Source organism: Balearica regulorum, chromosome Z (genome assembly GCF_011004875.1).
Source record: "Balearica regulorum gibbericeps isolate bBalReg1 chromosome Z, bBalReg1.pri, whole genome shotgun sequence".
In the NCBI taxonomy this organism is placed as follows: Eukaryota; Metazoa; Chordata; class Aves; order Gruiformes; family Gruidae; genus Balearica; species Balearica regulorum.
Window position 1 is genome coordinate 28693362 of NC_046220.1, and position 17968 is coordinate 28711329.

Below are 17968 nucleotides of genomic sequence, written 5' to 3' on the forward strand. Positions count from 1 at the left end.
CAGCGTATCAGACCAAATAGACCCAGGGAAGGTTCAGTCATCCCAGGAGCCTCTGCTCTTAACCTAAGAGGAGAGGAGTCACACTAGATTTGTCAACTCTTCCTTGGATCCCGTGGGAGATGAATGATATTGGTATTGAAGCCCGCTCCATAAATGGAAACTTAAGGGCTGTGGGCAGATCCCTGGCACACAGGGATAGTCCAGGACAGCCCAGTCACTTCCAAGAGGGCAAAGTAATACTAAGAAAAGTGGATATAGCTCATGATTTCTTTTCACGTTGCATTATGTATTTTAAAGGGGGTTTTGTTGTTGTTGTTTTGGAGTGCGGGGTGGGGTTTTTTTTTTTTTTTTTTGTGCAATTCAGAGAAATCGTCCTAGCAGGAATAGGAAAGTATCGGACATGTTGAGACCAAGTAGATGAAACAGGACGCCGGGGAGGAGGGGTTGGGCGGTGGATTTGGCCACCGGGTCTAACCTCCCGGCGGGGATGTGCAGGGCCCCTACCGTTTCCTTTCCCACCACCCGCATTCTCCCGCTGGTGCCGGGGCCGGGGGAGCTGCACAGGCAGTGCTCCCGAGGCTGGGAAAAACTTCCAATGCCCTTTTCAAGCTCCAACCGCCCATCGGGGGACAGAGGGGAAAAAAACCCAAACAACAACAACCCCTGAAAAAACCTTCCTTCTAAGAAAAGGAAGGGTGTCGTTTCTTTTTAGAGGCACTGCGCTGGCGGCCCTTTCTGAAGGCCCTTTCTCAAACTTTCTGAAACCCAACAGGCGACGGAGTACAACATGTTTCAGGGGAAAAAGGGACCCCCTCCCCATACACAGCGGGGCTACAAACGGGGAGCCTCCAGCCGCCGCGGACCCCAGCAACGGCCGCAGCCCCCAGCAGCCGCCGCAACCTCAAACCAGGACTAACGCTGCTCGCTGCCGCTCCTCACGGTCCCTCGCCGGGTGCCCGCCCTGCGCGGCGCCCATTGGCCGCGCTCCGCCCACCACCGCCCCGCCGCGGGGAGGGAGGTGCCAGCATCGCCTCCGGGCCGTCGCCGCAGCGATCGTAAGGGGGCCGCAGTGGAGCCGGAGCTAGAGCTGAGCAGGGAGGGGAGGAGCGTAGCTTGGCTCGGCGAGCGTGCAGCGGCGACGCTACGGGTTTCTCACCCCCACCAAGGAGAGCGAGTGGCCGCTTGCGAGCCCGGATCCTGGGCAGGCGAGGACAGGGTGAAAGACAAACTAAACGCCAAACAACTCCCAGCGTCTGTGCCCTCCTGGTTTCTTTTTTTTTTTTCTTTATTTCGAAAAAAAGATTACTGGGGTTTTTTTTTTGGCAATTTGTGCCGCTTGCGGAGTTGTTTTCCGCACACCCCTGACAAACAAAGGAAAAGGGGGAGGGGGACCGCGTTTCGCAGAAGACATGCGTTCAGTCAGGAAGAGGTGGACTGTGTGCACGATAAGTCTCCTCCTTATCTTTTATAAGACGAAAGAAATGTCGCGGACCGAGGAGCGCCAGGAGGCACCGCTCGCCGGGTAATTGCGGAGCGCCGCGCCGGGAGGGCTGTCCGAGGGGGTGGTGGGGCGATGTCGCTGCCTGAAGTCCTCCCCGCGGCCTCACCCGGGTCTTCAGGTCACCCGGCGCCCCCCAGGCCGTGATCTATTCCCCTGCGGTGCCATTCCAACTTGGCGCTGTCGCTGGTCGACGCAGGGAAGGCAGGGGGGACGGGACTTGTGCGAGGCGGGGGTACCGCTGTGGGTTAGGAGCGGGTTTGGGTGGCGGAACTCAGCGGCTACGGGCTGGGAGCGAAGGGGACAGGGACGGGTGGGCGGTTGCCCGGTGCCGAGGTAGCTGCTGGTGCTGCTCCCTCAGTAATAGTGCGCGCCGGGGAAGTTCACCTGGCCGCGGCAGTTCCCCCAGGGCCGGGGTGGCCGGAGGTGGCAGTGGTGGCCCCCGAAGCGCGTTGTGCCTCGTTTCCTGCTTGGGGAGCCCTTCAGAGGCGAGCGTGCCGGGATGCGTGGCGCTAGCAGCTCCGAGTGGCCTCTGCCTCCGTCCTTGAAGTTTGCCTGGGAGATGTCCTTAACTTCGCTGCTCTTCGGCATGCTTGCTCCGAGAGTGTGAGGGACATCCCCCTTTAGCTCCCAAGCCTCCTCTGCTGGAAACTCTGGTCTGTCGCTGAGACCATCTGTTACATATTTTCCCTCTCCTGCTGTCTTCTTGTTGAAAATAAAAGATGAAAAGTCCCTTGCCATTTTTCTGTGTGCACCTCAGCTTCCTCTTTGTTATGCATTGTGTTTGTGTATGCGTATGCCTGTATTCCTCATTTTTCTCCCAACTTGCAGCTATCCTGTGAAGATATTGGGTTTTCAACCAAGCCTGTTTCTCCTTGGAGGGGTATAATTTTTTGTTTTCACAGGATGGATGCATAAATTGCACTATGACGTGGCACGGTGACATCAGCAAAGGCAGGGAAGGGGCTCACACTTCCTGTTTGCTTGTGCAAATCGACTGAAGTGGAAATGCATTCACAGCAGATTTTCCTCCTTTGGTGTAAGCCCTTGTCTTAATTTGAGGAGGAATCATGAGGAGGTTGTAATTGCCGGTATGGGCCTGAAAGAAGTTGGGGCAATTAAAACCTACTTAGTCCCCTCTTGGCCTCCACGGTCCCCAGAGTTAAAGGCAGAAAGTGCACGTCTTTTCCCCAGCCCTTGCTTAGGCAGGCCAGTGTGGGAACGGAGCCCAGGCAGCTGAGTGCTGCTGGGCACAGCTGGCCGGTAGTGGCTCCGGCGCCTCCCGGGAGGCACAGGCCCTGGCAGCTTGAGTGTGTGTGTGGTTGGCAATGCGATGTTTGCTTCCCTTCGTATTAAAGATTTTCACAACTTGCTGGTAACTTTCACTCACCCTGGGTATAAGCCCAGTTTTTGTCACAATGCTGTGGTATCTGCATACTTACAAGATGTACAAAAGTTTAAAATTTTTGGGTTGTAGGTGTGCAAAAATACATGTGAAAATGAATGTGTGAGGGACAATCAGCATTAAAGATACCCATGTTTCTTAATATGTTCTTCCTGTCAGACTAGAAGTAGCTGCCAAAATGATTCAGAAATTAGTCACTAGGTAGAATCCATATATATTTGCAGAAAAAGTCCCCTCCAGCTTATGATACATTGTTTGACACAATTGAAAAGGTACTAAAATGAACTTAATATTAAATGAAAGAAAATAGGTTTATTTACTCATAAATTTGTATGTCCTTAACAACACTTCAAAATACAGCTGTAATGTACTTCTGCCAGTCATTTAGTGATATCTCTACTTCTTTAGTATCAGTGAGACTTCTTGTGCAGTATGGTGCTACTCTCTTTCGCTAAGGATGTTGGAATATAGTGTCTTTTCCCAGCCCATTGTCCCATCCGTTACTCTAAGAAGCAGAAAAAAACCCCAACCCAGTAATTGTACTACCAGTATCTGCTGCCACTACTGATGTTACACATGCCTTCCTCCTGAAGGAAGGGCTCATGACATTTGGGTTTTTTTGACTGGCCACATGGGAAAGCAAAGTCAGTTGTGGGGTTCTTTACTTGCAGAAGTACCAGTAATGCAGAACTGTGAATGCACGAGGTGGCCCATCTTATGGTTATTAGTGACACTGAAGGCATTCCAAAATGGACTATGTACAATTCCAAAGTATGTGATAAACCTTAAATTATCTGTGTTCTCATAGCAAAGTTTGCTAGGTTAATAATTGCGAAAACGTGCCCTTTAACTCTATAGTAATGTCCATTTAAAGGTTAAGCAAGTAATGAAATATGCATGTTATGTGGAATGCAGTGTTTCTTAAGCAGTGTTACCTTCTACTGATATGGAATGTATCTGTAGAGAGTTACTTATATTTACTGAACTGTCTTCAGGAGAAGACATAGTCCTATTATATTGGTCTGATTGGTCACCAAGACAAGGTAATTCAGAGTGAAGGCTGACATTGTCACCCATAAGTTGCTGTCACACTACAGCAGCTGTTTCATTTTCATCAGAGAGGATTTGCAGTAATTCAAGAAGATAGAAAATAGCCCAAACTTATTTCACAGTTTACACAATGAAGAATTTTCTGGAGTAAATTTAGCTTTTTATGTGTTAGTTTATTTAATATTGCCTTAAGTGACAATTAAATAAAACAATACCAATAAAAGGGAAAGGAGCATGTGAGTGAATACCTTTGTGTTCATGGTAGAACTTTAATACAAAGTGCCTAGAACCTTCTTTTAGCTCATGAGAACATAATTTAACATTATTTTACTGTACAATCTGTATAGCTCATTGGAAATGTAAACTGTGAGTATGGAAGGCAACCACATTTCAAATGCTATGGTGTTTTAGGTGTTGGCAACATATTTTGTTGCTAAGTTTTGTCACCTGTGTCACTGTTAAAGTATCTACTGGATAATGTTTAACCCAGCATAAACTTGAGACATCTCTGAAGTACTTTTAGACTGAATTCTTTACCTGGATGAATTTTGGTAATTTTCCTTTAGATGCATACACTCAATGCATCTAGAAAATCTATGCAGGAAATATGTGCAATATATTTACAACCATTATGGAAAATTTTTAGGAAATAAAACATTTTAAAATAGCAAAAAATATTAATTACATTTTAGTTATTGAATTTTAGGACTTCTGCAGCATCCTCCCATGCCCTCAACTTAGTGTGATTTGGATGATTTGCATACAGATCTTGTACCTACACGATTGCTTAAAGTTGTAGGTTTTTCGGTAGATGGCACTCTTACCTATGAGTCAGTGCAATGTTAGTGCTGCAGCACGTTGGCATAGAGGGGATGAGGGAGAGCATTAATAGTAATCAATGTTTTTGATGAAGTGTATAATGCTGGTTTGTTAGTTACAGGGGCTTTTGCAAACATAGTACTTTTTGCAAATGACTACGTATTACCAGTTTTATTAATTTAGCTTAATTAACATCCCATTGCAGGTTAATTTGAGTTTAGTCTGCTGTATAATTTACCAAATATTAATAACTTATATATGTACTGCATTAATGCTGCTTAGGGCCAGGATGCAATTGTTTTATGAACTTATGAACAAGGGTCAGCGATTCCCTAGAAAGCTTACAGTCTCACATCTTTTTGAATGGCTGGTGGTCAAAAGTTCTGTTTGCAAACCAAGTGAAATTATTGTCATTGGCAGTATTTCAGAGCATGAAGAGATTTCTGTATATTACTGTTACAGATACTTCTGAGATACAAGACGTTCTACATGGTAGAATGTTATATGCAACAACTTTGATATATTTGTGATTAACAGCTATGTTTGAACTTAGCTGAACAGTGTGAAAGATAATGGAAACATGTGGAGGTAAAAATATATTTTAGACCTAACATCTTAAGTTGTGCTTGCAATGTTTTAGCTTCTCTGTCACATTTGTGTGACCTTATTGGCTTATAACATTGTCAGTGGTAACATTATGATACCTCATCAGATGTTCAGTAGTCATCACCCACAGCTTACTACATTTTTTTTTATTTATTTAAGGTTACCTTACCAAAATTTACGAATGTGATAGGATTGATGAAGAAGATAAGACAAATGGAGCTATTTGAATGTGTGCATACAAAAGTTTCGGGAAGTCTTGGAAAATTTTGTGTTTTGTATGCTGTTAAACTCCAGAATTCCAGGCATGAAAGTTTTTTAGTATCAATAGGAGGCAAAGGCAGTCTATTAGGCCATTATTGTAGAACATTAGCGATTACTGGGGGAAGGCTTGACAATTAACACTTAATTCTTAGTTTAATACTGGAAATTTGGAATATAGAATTGCAGAATCTGCCTCACAAACATACTGAAGTTTGGTCCAGGTTCACAAGTTGAAGTTTATTGTAATTTTTGTTATGTTTATTTCATTACAAATACAAACATATTTAAGCTCTTAAATTGCATATTCAATTATTAGATATAGGTGTCCCATAGATTTCTCACAGGTATAGTTTATTTGCTTTGGCAAGCAAAATAAGTCTGAAGGGGAGATAATTGCTTCTTTTTGTTGTGAATAAAAGGAAATATCACTGGTGCTTGTGACGTAAATTGCTTAAAACTACAGTTAGCCTTGATGTAATTGTGTCTTTTCTATATTGCATTGCAGAGATGGTGAACTGAGTTTGAGTAGATCAATGATCAATAGCTCTGATAAGATAGTTCGAAAGGGTGGCTCCTCAATCTTCCAGCATTCTGTAGAAGGTTGGAAAATCAATTCTTCTTTGGTACTGGAAATAAGGTGAGTGTCTTAAATAAAAACCAGTTCATTTCATATTACCTATAATTCTTTTTATTTCATATTGCCTATAATTCTTCTGGTCTGGAAAACAGTCATTTGATTTATGGTTTGCAGGTGGATGTTTCATAACTGTACATATTTAGGGTGCAATGTTAAATGAAACTAAATTATATTAGACTCCAAAGTCAAGTCATCCTTCATAAGAGTAAATAAAATCTTTTCATCTGGCTGTGTCAGACTCGTGCAGTCAGTATCTACATTATGCATGTCCACATTTGAGCTGGTTGTCTAGAACTCTATTGCAGTCAGTGGTGAGAAATTGGCACTTTTAGGACATGGTTTCTTCTCATCTTAAAGGTCTGAAATAGGACACATGGAAGTACCCTAAACATACCAGTTTTTCTGCCTTAACTGCAAAGGGAGCTTAGGCAGACAACTTAGATGTGGGAGTCAAGAGCTAGGATGTCAGGTGCTGTGAAACCAACCCTGTCTGTGGCTGGTCCAAGTCACAAGGTCAGGCATTGACAATACCTGTATCTTGGGAAGTTTTCTTTCCTCAAGTCAGAAAGGCCAAAAACAGGTTTAGGCTCATGCCAAGGGGGAAACAGTAGCAGTGTTCGACTTATAGTTCTAATGTGTCTTAGTACAGTGGATCTACTCACCTTGGGGAGAACAGAAAGCAGAAGCCTCTTAGTGTGTTGTATTGTCATCGTATCTTCCCTGTCTTAATCAGGAAGATGGCCAGTGAGAGAAGTGTATAGAGTGTGGCTGGGAGTGTTGAGGGCTGGGAGTGTTATATTCTGTGAAAAATGATAGAAAGTAACTATTTTTAGCAGCAATGATGTAGCAGAGTAGACTTGATTTTCTGAATGTTAAGATGTTGAATAGGAATTTGATCTAATTAAAATGTGGTTCTACGTCATTTCCCTTTTTTTTTTTTTTTTTTAATTAAAGGACAGTTTACAACACCCTTAAACAGGCAGTGTTTCCATGTACAAAAGCATGGCTTCTCTGTGGAACTTAGAGAGTTTTTTTAATGACTGCTGTTTTATTTCCTTACTTCTAAAACATGCAGAACATATAGGTAGCTCAGAAATGTACAAAGCTGTAGTAAAGGATTGATGTTCTGGAAGTCTTGTGGTACGATGGACATAGTGCAGCCCTACTGTGAAATCCAAGGAAGAGCGTCAGGGATGGAAAGAGTGGCAGGATTTGGGTAGGCAACAAAATACTTTGAAGCCTATAGCTGTGTCTCAGCTGCCTGGCAAGTTCTCTGTAGAGCACTGTGGAGTCCCAGCTCCCTGACTGCCTAGACTAAGGGACCCTCCAGCACTCAGCAGCTCCTCAGGCACCCATGCTTCCCACTGGTGAAGACCTGGTGGTTGCCCTAAAATGCAGCTGAGGTGCAGCTCAGGAATGGAGTTTCTTCCAGGAATGTCTGTTCAGGAAAGATAAACAGATTTTCTGTATCAGTAACAGAATTTCAATTTTATATGCATATAACTATCAATTTAAGTTGGGGAAATATTGATTAACTTCAGAAGAATACTCTTAAAATTTCAAATCATGGATTATGGTTCTGACAATTAGGACAAAATAGCACACTTTTACTTGTGAAATAAACTGATTTGGAAGCCATTGAGTCACTGTAAGTAGAGACAGATAACTCTTTTCGGTTGTTTTGTTGAAAAATTAAGTGTCATATTTCAGAACCATTTAAAACCAATACACCTTGCTGCTCAAGCCAAACAACAAACAAGTAAAAATACTACAATAACTTTTTGATGTTAATTAATAGAGAAAATGAAGCTGGGGTTATGCTCATTTTTCACGTTTCAAAAGCAAAACACATCATTCAGACAAAGAGGTAAAACAGTAGAGAATGCTTTAGATTTTTTTTAGCCTGTTACTACATGTGTATCATCTCAATGTACTAAAATCATAAGTTTCAAAATCAGTTTTTTCCTTACTGTTGGCTGGAAAAACGGTAATTTTATAAATTACTAATGTGCTCTTAAGAAGTATCATGATGTGATTATGTGGTGGTTTTTTAAAATTATACAGTGAAGGATATTTTTTTTTTAATCTCAATAGTACAGTGAAGAAAAACATGTACTTTGTACACTGGTATAAGCTGTAAAGGTTCCACTTTATCAGTGTAAAGATTCTCTGTACAGTAGAGAGCATAAAGCTGTTGTTATTTAGATGTCCACATTGCTAGTCTTGCTTTGACATGAAATCATCATGAACACCAGGGCAGGCAGAAGATGTTTTCACTGAGCCAGTAAAAGATTTTAGATTACTGTGACTTAGGGCCAAAATCTGACATAAATTACTACCAGCCAGTTATATTCTTTCAATAAATTCTCTTTGCTAATATGCGTAGCATATTCAGTTATGGTACTCAGTGGTGAGAGAGGGAAGTTTGGCATGCTTTTCCTTGAGGAAGACACATGCAACCCCTTGTGATATGTGCTCCACTTTGATGCTGACTAAACAACGTGCATTCTTCTTCCACTTTTACAGGCTGTTTGCTATACAACTTTCTTCCCTGTCACAGCAGTAAGAATCATCTTAGCCGTAAATATTTTTACACTTGCAGACCTATTAGGACTAACGTCAAATGTGTCTAGAAATCTCCTATAGTGTTCTTATGGTTAAACTAACTGTTCAGCTCTCCAAAGTACATTACATGCACTGTGTAGACTGTGAAGATGATTCATACTCTATTATTGCAACTGTTAATGTGAACAGTGGTAGTCTTGTGGTATGAGATTGACCATAGCAAATAACAATAAGAGAGTAACAAACAAAAAAAAAGCTAGCGCCTGTTGAATAATGTATAAAAAATTATCAGTTCTTAGCAGTGGAGAAATAAATTTTTGAAACCATTAGTGTACAGCCTAAAGACATTTCATAAAACTTATAATAACCCATAAACAGCAGCTACTTTTGTGTCTTACGCCAGCTTGGCACCCACATTAGCAATTTTAAAATGTAGAAAATATTTAATAGTTTTGCTTTATGTGAAGACCATTGATCAATGGTATGTCTGGACGCAGCTGGCTGGCAACTGGGATATTATGCTTTGCTATTTGCTTTGTTGACCATGGGCATCATCTCTGGCCATCTTATTTTTGCTCAGATAAATGACCAGTCTATCAGCCTTAAAGGTCCTATGAATTCTTGGCAAGGCTCAGATAGGAATCAATGAGTGAACAAACTCCTTTATCAGGACCCTACAGGAAGATGAAAAGCTTCCACTGGGTTTCTGGTTTCACAAGATGCTCTCTGGGATTTTGCAGCCAGAAGAGGCAGTCTAGGGAGCATAGAAGCTCTTTTGGGAGGACAGCAGCCCTTTGGAGATGTTATGCAGGTATTACAAGAAAGAGCTAGACTTTCTGTGATTGAGGTAGAAATGATAGGTAATGTTAATTACTTGAGATTGTAGCAAATTTGCTGCCTTGCCAATCATTGCTCTAGTGGGAGAGTGATTTTTCCAACTCATATTACCTTCTGATTGCTGAAAACTTGTTTGAAGAATAATTGGCAATTCCTGTGCCTGAGGGAAGAAGACTGCTTGCTTGGCTTCCCTTCTGTCTGAATGACTTCAGTCATAAAAAAGAGTTAGAATCCACCTTCTGCAAGGTTTTGTGTCTTAAGTACTTTCTGCTCTCTGAGACAATGTGAAGGTTTTCCAGTTATGGAAATTAGGAAATTTCAGTGGTGTTGAAGGCCATACTTTCAGAGAGATGTGGCTGAGATGGTACAAACCTATCTGGGGAAGCCCTCTACAGAGGACTGATGCCAGCACATCTGTGACCTATGTGAAATGAACTGCAGTCTGATGTCTCAGTGTGTGACTTTCTTCAACTTGTTTTTGATTAAATGTGGGTGTTTATGTTGGGAGGAGCAGATGAAGGTTTTGAATTGCAGGAGGGCAAAACAAAAAAAAAAAAACCCAGAAAAAAAAAGTGTTTCAAGGATGTATTTATGTCTTTGCAATGTAAAGGAGAACTCGATGAGTGGAAATTTCCTGTCAGAAAATTGTGAGAACTTGTAAGATGCTAACAACATCATTAAAAAAAAAAAAAAAAGGTGCAACTTCCTCCTTAGAAAGGTTCAGATTATTATCACTGTTCATCTTTCAAGTTAATATGAAATAGCTATGATAAGTCCCTGAAGTGCAAGCAGTAAATACTGAACTTGCAATGGAGCAATTACTCTGAAGCTTTTGAAGCAACATTTTGGGGCCAGTAGCACTGTTACCTTCAGATATTCTGTGTCTCTAAGACATGCAAACTGGGGCTCTCTAGTCTGGTTTAGTCATAATAAACCTTAAGGTTTTTTTGCCTCCTTAGACCCTTGCCTCAACTGAAAAGTCAGTGGTTGCTGTCAGTTGGGGTGATTAACTCATTTGACTCCTTTCTTTTGACTCTAACTTGCTTAAATTCATGAAATACTCACATATGGTTGTCCTGTATATGGCAAACAGTAGTTGAGTCACACTATGTCCTCTTTTCCTTTTTGCATGCCCACTGAAGATTTGTGCCTGATTATTACGTGCCTCAGCTACTGAAGTAACCTATCTGCTCAAGGGAGAGTTGGGTGCCCTGAAGGGCATGAGGAAGGCTAGAGTGGAGACAAAGCCAGGCAGCAACTTTCCATTTTTTTTTGTTTTTGTTTTTGTGGTCCTCCATTGGCTGAGGAATGCCAGAAATCTTTCCAACAGATAGTTGCAGTTAGGTGTGTTTTTAACAAATCCATATCTTAAGCAATTTTCAACATTAAATAGAAAAAAGTGAGTGAGAATCTGCAGTAACTTCAGTGGGATGGGAGTGTCCTGGGGGTGAGACGTTACTGGACATTTACTATTTATATATCAAAAGGATTTTGTATGTTTTGTTTGCCTTATGTTTTCATAAAGGAGAAAAAAGGCACCAAATAGTAAAAAAAATATATAAAACTTGAAGACTGTGTTCAATTTAAGAGAGATCTCAAGTCTGTTTAGTTACTTTCAAAGTGATCAAGACAGTATTTAGAAATTGAAATACTTACTGATGGTCAGATGCCTTACAAAGCAAATAAAAACATTTGGATATAAATAACCATTGGCCTTTCAGTAATAAACAGCTTTTTAGAAAACTAACAAAATAATATTTTGTTTTGGTAGCATGTAAAAACTCCTCCCTGTAGTTGGCATGAAGTGCACATTCAGAAACAGAAGTGCACAGTTAGATCTGTGGTTAAAAGTCCTAAACTGATCTGAATTTGTTAGAAGTTTGCTTGTGATCAATTTGCATAGAGAGAGCATAAAAAGGAAATACAGGAAAGGAAAGATGATTTATTAGACTAACGTATTTATTTTTCCCTTACTCAAGCATAGAAACACAGTTTGGTATTAAGTACCTGTTCCTCTTTCAGCGCTAGAGACAGGCAGAGAGTTGGAGAGCACTGCTCCTTTGGGACAGAAGCTTACTTAAGCTCCTTAAAAAACAAAACAAGAACGAACTGTGTGGTGACACAAGGTCACAGCCTGCCCTTGTAGATGGCTACAGCTCCTGTTGGCCTCCTGAGGAGGCAGTGTGGACTTCAAGTCTTTGCACCTGTGTTTGGTTTGGCTTTAGTCTGACTGAAAGGGGGTTTTAAGAAAACCTCTTCAAGGAAAGCAGCAGTTGCTGGCAAAAAATGTGCTTTACCTAGGTTGTAGTCCTTTGTGATTTCAAAGGCTGAGAGCTGCCTTCTGCCTTCAAACTGGGGAGTGTGAAGCAGTGTGACAACTTGCTAGGGTTACAGTAAAATTATGGGAAAATCAAATTGTTTAAAAACCTGTGTGAATCAGAGAAAGTCTGCAGGAGAGCAACAACAGGGATCAGAGATCTTCAAGATATGACTGTCCTTAAAAATAAAAGTTTAATAAAAAGTTGAATGAATTCTTAGCCTCGGGTAAATGAAGGCTATTGCCAAGAGCATGGAGTAGTCTGTCCTCCACAGACAAGATATAAGAAGCAGTAACAGGCTTCTGTTGCTGTGGGCAAGATCTGAGCTAGCATGAGGAATATTGTGCTGCTGGTAAGGCTAGGGAAGCACTGATGCAGACTGTGTGGGGAGTCTGCTGAGTCCCCACCATGGGAGGTGGTTAGGAATATATTATTTCATATTAAGCATGGGCTGGGGGTGATGTAGATAAAGGCACAAGTTCATTGGGAGCAGAGTGTGGGCTAGGTAATCACTTTGTTTCTGTAGCCCAGCTTCCTGGGTACTGAGGATGCACTTCAGGGGCATCCCCTCACAGCTGGGGTCCAGACAAGTCCAGATGCTCCAGCAGTGAGTATTTCCGGCACTGCCTTGCTCAGAAGGAATGATTTTCCCACAAAATGTGTTGGAGGTCATATCTTAGTGTTCTTTACAATGTTTAAAAATATAAATTTATTTGTAATCTGGAAAGTCAAATTTTTAAGTGATTTATTTTCTTCCCTTAATACACACAATTATGAGGCAGATGAGGGAGTTTGCCATTATATAACAGTTGTGTATTACAAAGAAAAAAGTACAAAATAAAACCAGAAAAAGGCACATAAGTAGAAAAATATCACCACGTTGCCCCAGAGCAATACATATTTCATTCAGAAAGCTGTTCGGAGACAATACTGTCTCTTACATGCACTTTATCAGGTAACTGGGAGTTGTAGTTGGTCTTTAAATATTACAAACATCTGTTTCTGGTTATCAAAGAAAAACTCTAGGTCAACCACAGAGGGTGACACCATGTTTCTATGATTCATGTAAACACGTTGCAAACAGCTGCTTAGCTTCAGATAAGTGAGCCACATCTGTCTCATCTGCCCACAAAGGGCTCAGGCCACACCCCAGATACAGTTTTATTCATCAAAACAAAATTCAAAGAGCACCACAGGTAAAACAGTTTCTTTACACATTTTAGCTTAAGGTTGCAGAACACCTTTGCTTCAAACTTTACTAAAAATCATGCTGTTTTTTTTCATTCCTCTAATTGAGCTTACTTTTTAATTTTGTATCCAGCTGGATGTGGATTAGCACTTGTTTTAAATTATTTTGTCATGTCTGTTTAATCAGAAAAACCTTGTTGTGCTATTTTAAGTGCTCTTTTTGGGACAGAACAGAGGTTCCTATTATTAACCAGCATCGAGACTGACTGAGATACTCATGTATGTACTTTCAGGTTTTGTCATATCCTTTAGTAATTTATTTTTTGTCCTATCACTTACATGGAAATGGGATGTACTACTATCCCCATGGAACAGATGAGTCAGTAGCACAGAGGAACTTAAAACATAGCACAAACATCTGCATTCTTAATCATATTACTTTCAGTATAAAAAGATACCTGGATGCAGTCAGATTAATCAATTAAAACATTTTAATGTTAGCATTATTACACATCTCTTATACAAGGATTCTTATGTGTACTGTAATACCTGTGCGTACGTTTAATTGAATATACTACTGACAACTTCAGATAAGAAAATATTTTTAAATATGTGAGAAGATATTAAGATTCAGTGGCTTTTACCCATCTCACAATTTTGTTGAAAAATAAATTCCTTAGGCATTTTGGAAATTTCAGCTCTGTTCAATAAGTGGCTGATTATCTGAGTCAAATTCAGGTCCGCTTGAAACCCTTTGGAGGACTTCTATGAGCATATGTAAGCGCATAGATAGATAAATAAGCTTTGACTGTAAGTAACCAAATGAATAATGGAAGCTAAGACATTTTTATTTTTTGGCAGTTTGCGTAACTTCACTGCTTTCCTCTTATGTTTTTAAATAATACTCTATTCATGCACAAATGTTGCTACTTGTTTGCTAACAGAAACAGTATCAGGCCCATTCTAGGTATCAGAGATTGGTGCTTCAAATTACTGAAATGAATCTTCTGCTGTTCACATGGGACTTTTTTAGTCAGACATGTAGGTTTCTGTACATTTCATAATTCCTTTGGTTTTTGACACTCGTTTGTGGTCTCCTCACATCAGTGTGTGTGTGAAATGAATCTCTGGATAGCTTAGCTGATGCTATTGATAACTCTTGATGCATTCATCTGTCCTTTACAGCCTCAGCTCTGGTAGCTTGGTTTTTAGGTAATGAAGAATTTTAGTCATTTTTAATATTGCTAGATTCGGCAATTCCTTCTTTCTAGCTCTTTTTCATTTTGTAGCAATTGATGTATCTGTTGCAGAGTACCCACAAAATGGAGCTTATCAAACCCATGAAGCTTTTAAGTCCGTTCAACTTACAGGCTGAAGTGGAGTCTTCATCTTCCTTTTACAGAGATGCTTTCCCTGGCCTTACTAAAAGCTTTAGACACTCAGGATTTTAACATTGTCTATCCTGCTGTGTTATTTCGAGTCCCTCATATGCCTCAGCACAAGCTGTCTTTGCTCTGATGGTGCTTCATTCATACATGATAGCTGTAACAGGCAGCCCAAGATGTTCTTTCTGGTTTATGAAATGAGAGGAAACACTTGAAAAAATATTTTTATCATGTTTCGCTTCCCCTATAGCTTTTACAGTGTTGTGGTTTACCCCCAGCCAGTAACTAAGCACCATGCAGCCACTTGCTGACACCCCACCCCCACAGTGGGAATGGGAAAAAAAACCCTCATGGGTTTGGATAAAGACAGTTTAATAGGATAACAAAGGAAAATATATGCAATATAATGCAATATAATAAAAAACAAGTGATGCACAAATGCAATTGCTTAGCACTTGCAGAAAAAAACCGCCGATGCCCAGTCTGTTTCAAAGCACTAATGCCGCCTCCCAGCTAGCTTCCCCAGTTATATACTGAGCATGACTTTATATGGTAGGGAATATCTCTTTGGCCAGTCTGGATCAGCTGTCCTAGCTGTGCTCTCCCAGCTTCTTGAGGATCTCACAGGGCATAAGAAACTGAAAAGTCTTTGACTTATTGTAGACACTGCAACTACCTAGCAACAACTGAAAATATCAGTGTGTTATCAACATTTTTCTCTTACTAAATCCAAAACACAGCAATATACCAGCTACTGGAAAGAAAATTAACTCTATCTCAGCCAAAACCAGGACATTATCCACCCCTTATTCCATACCATCTACATCATGCCCAGGTCCTATACCTCCTAATATATTCCAATCACCATCACTTTTCCTGTCTTTTGATATGTACACACAGATAACATTCACTTAGTCTATGAGCCATCCCTCTAGAATAAACATTGAGTTCATTTACTCCATGACTCTTCTGGACTCTGTCATAACAACCTCTCAGGACAGTGGAGATGGTGTTCGCTGTTGGATTGTTGCATCCCTTCCTTGATGGCCTGAGGTGTCATGGGCCCACTGAGCTATAAATAATTCACTCTTATGTTGTCAGTCCAAATCCACCTGAGCCACTTCAATCTTGGCAGCCTGATCCATCTGCTGGTTGTTTTGATGTTCCTCAGTGGCCCAACCCTTGGGTACGTGGGCCTCTACATGACATACCTTCACAACCAGCTTCTCTAGCCAGGCAGTAATATCTTGCCCCAATGGGGCAGCCCAGATGGGTTTGCCTCTGTGCTGCCAGTTGCTCCGCTTCCACTGCTGTAACCACCCCCACAGGGCATTGGCCACCATCCATGAGTCGGTATAGAGGTACAGCGTTGGCCACTTTTCTCTTTCAGCAATATCTAAGGCCAGCTGGATGGCTTTCACCTCTGCAAACTGGCTCGATTCACCTTCTCCTTCAGCAGCTTCTGCGACTCATTGTGTAGGACTCCATACAGCAGCCTTCCACCTCCAATGTTTCCCCACAATGTGACAGGACCCATCAGTGAATAGGGCATATTGCTTCTCATTTTCTGGCAGTTTATTATATGGTGGTGCCTCTGCAGCACGTGTCACCTCACTTCCAGGGATATTCTGAAATCTTTGCCTTCTGGCCACTCCGTGATCAATTCCAGAATTCCTGGATGATTGGGGTTTCCTATTTGAGCCCACTGTGTGATCAGTGCAAGCCACTTACTCCATGTAGCATCGGTTGCATGGTGTGCAGAGGGGACCCTCCCTTTGAACATCCATCCCAGCAGCGGCAGTTGGGGTGCCAGGAGGAGTTATGCTTCAGTGCCAATCATCTCTGAAGCAGCTCGAACCCCTTCATAGGCTGCCAATATCTCCTTTTCCGTTGGAGTGTAGCAGGCCTCGGATCCTCTGTATCCCCGACTCCAAAACCCCAGGGGTCGACCTCAAGTCTCCCCTGGTGCTTTCTGCCAGAGACTCCAGGTTGGGCCATTCTCCCCGGCTGCGGTGTAAAGCACATCTTTTTACATCTTGTTCTGTCTGGACTGGCCCAAGGGCCACTGCATGGACAATCTCTTTAATTTGTTCAAGGGTCTGTTGTTGCTCAGGGCTCCATTTGAAATCATTCTTCTGCTGGGTCCCTTCATAAAGAGGGTTTACAATCAGACTGTAATTTCAAATATGCATCCTCCAAAAGCCCACAACACCTAAGAAAGCTTGTGTTTCCTTTTTGCCAGTCGGTGGTGACATAGCTGTTATTTTGTTGATCACATCCATTGGATCTGACAACGCCCATCATGCCACCTTATTCCTAAAAAATGGGTCTCCTGTGCAGTTCCCTTGACCTTACTTTGTTTTATTGCAAAGCCAGCCTGCAGCAGGATTTGGATTATTTTCTTCGCTTTCTCAGAAACTTCCTCTGCTGAGTTGGCAATATTGTTGACAATACATGATGTCACCAATGTATTGCAGGTGCTCTGGGGCTTCACCCTGTTCCAGTGCAGTCTGGATCAGTCCATGGCAAATGGTGGGGCTGTGTTTCCAACCCAGGGACAGTCGATTCCAGGGGTACTAGACATGCCTCCAAGTGAAAGCGAACTGTGGCCTGCACTCTGCCACCAAAGGGATCAAGAAAAATGCATTAGCAATATCAATTGTGGCGTACAACTTGGCTGCCTTTGACTGCAGTTCATATTGAAGTTCCAGCACGTGTGGCACGACAGCACTCATCGGTGGTTTGACTTCATTCAGGCCATGATAGTCTACTGTCAGCCTCCATTCTGCATTGGATTGGAGGAGTGCGTATGGGACTGTTCAAGGGTGAGTGGGTGTAGTGGGTTGACCCTGGCTGGTGGCCAGGTGCCCGCCAGAGCCGCTCTATCACTCGCCTCCTCAGCAAGGCAGGGAGGTGAGAAAGGAAGATGGAGAAAAACAACCCCAAACTCGTGGGTCGAGATAAAGGCAGTTTAATGTAGCTAAAGCAAAAAACCGCGCGCGGAAGCAAAGCAAAAAGCAAAGATTATTCTCTACTTCCCATCACCAGGCGATGTCCGGCCACTTCCTGGGAAGTAGGGCTTCAGTATGCATGCCCCTTACTCTGGAAGACAAACATTGTAAAAAAAAAACAACGAATGCCCCCGCCCTGTTCCTCCCCCTATTCTCAGTATCTTACTGCTGAGCATGATGTCATATGGTATGGAATATCCCTTTGGTCAGTTTGGGTCAGCTGTCCTAGCTGTGTCCCCTCCCAAGATCTTGCCCACTCCCAGCCTGCTGCTGGGGAACAAGAAATGTTGGAAAGACAGCCTTGATGTGTGCTGGCACTGCTCAGTAGTAGCCAAAACACTGGTGTGTTATCAACAGTTTGCTAGCTACCAATACACAGCACAGCACC

The 17968-nt window shown here is 42.0% G+C and overlaps 1 protein-coding gene across 1 annotated transcript in view; it reads left to right on the forward strand.

Annotated features, from left to right (window-relative positions):
* The first annotated feature begins 1005 nt into the window (after positions 1-1005).
* The window catches only part of ST8SIA4 (ST8 alpha-N-acetyl-neuraminide alpha-2,8-sialyltransferase 4), a 73264-nt gene continuing 56301 nt past the window's right edge, over positions 1006-17968 (forward strand). The window contains exons 1-2 of the mRNA XM_075739383.1: positions 1006-1522; positions 6145-6276. Of these exons, the coding sequence (XP_075595498.1) occupies positions 1410-1522; positions 6145-6276 (245 nt within the window). The 5' untranslated portion in view covers positions 1006-1409. The remainder of the gene's footprint in view (positions 1523-6144; positions 6277-17968) is intronic.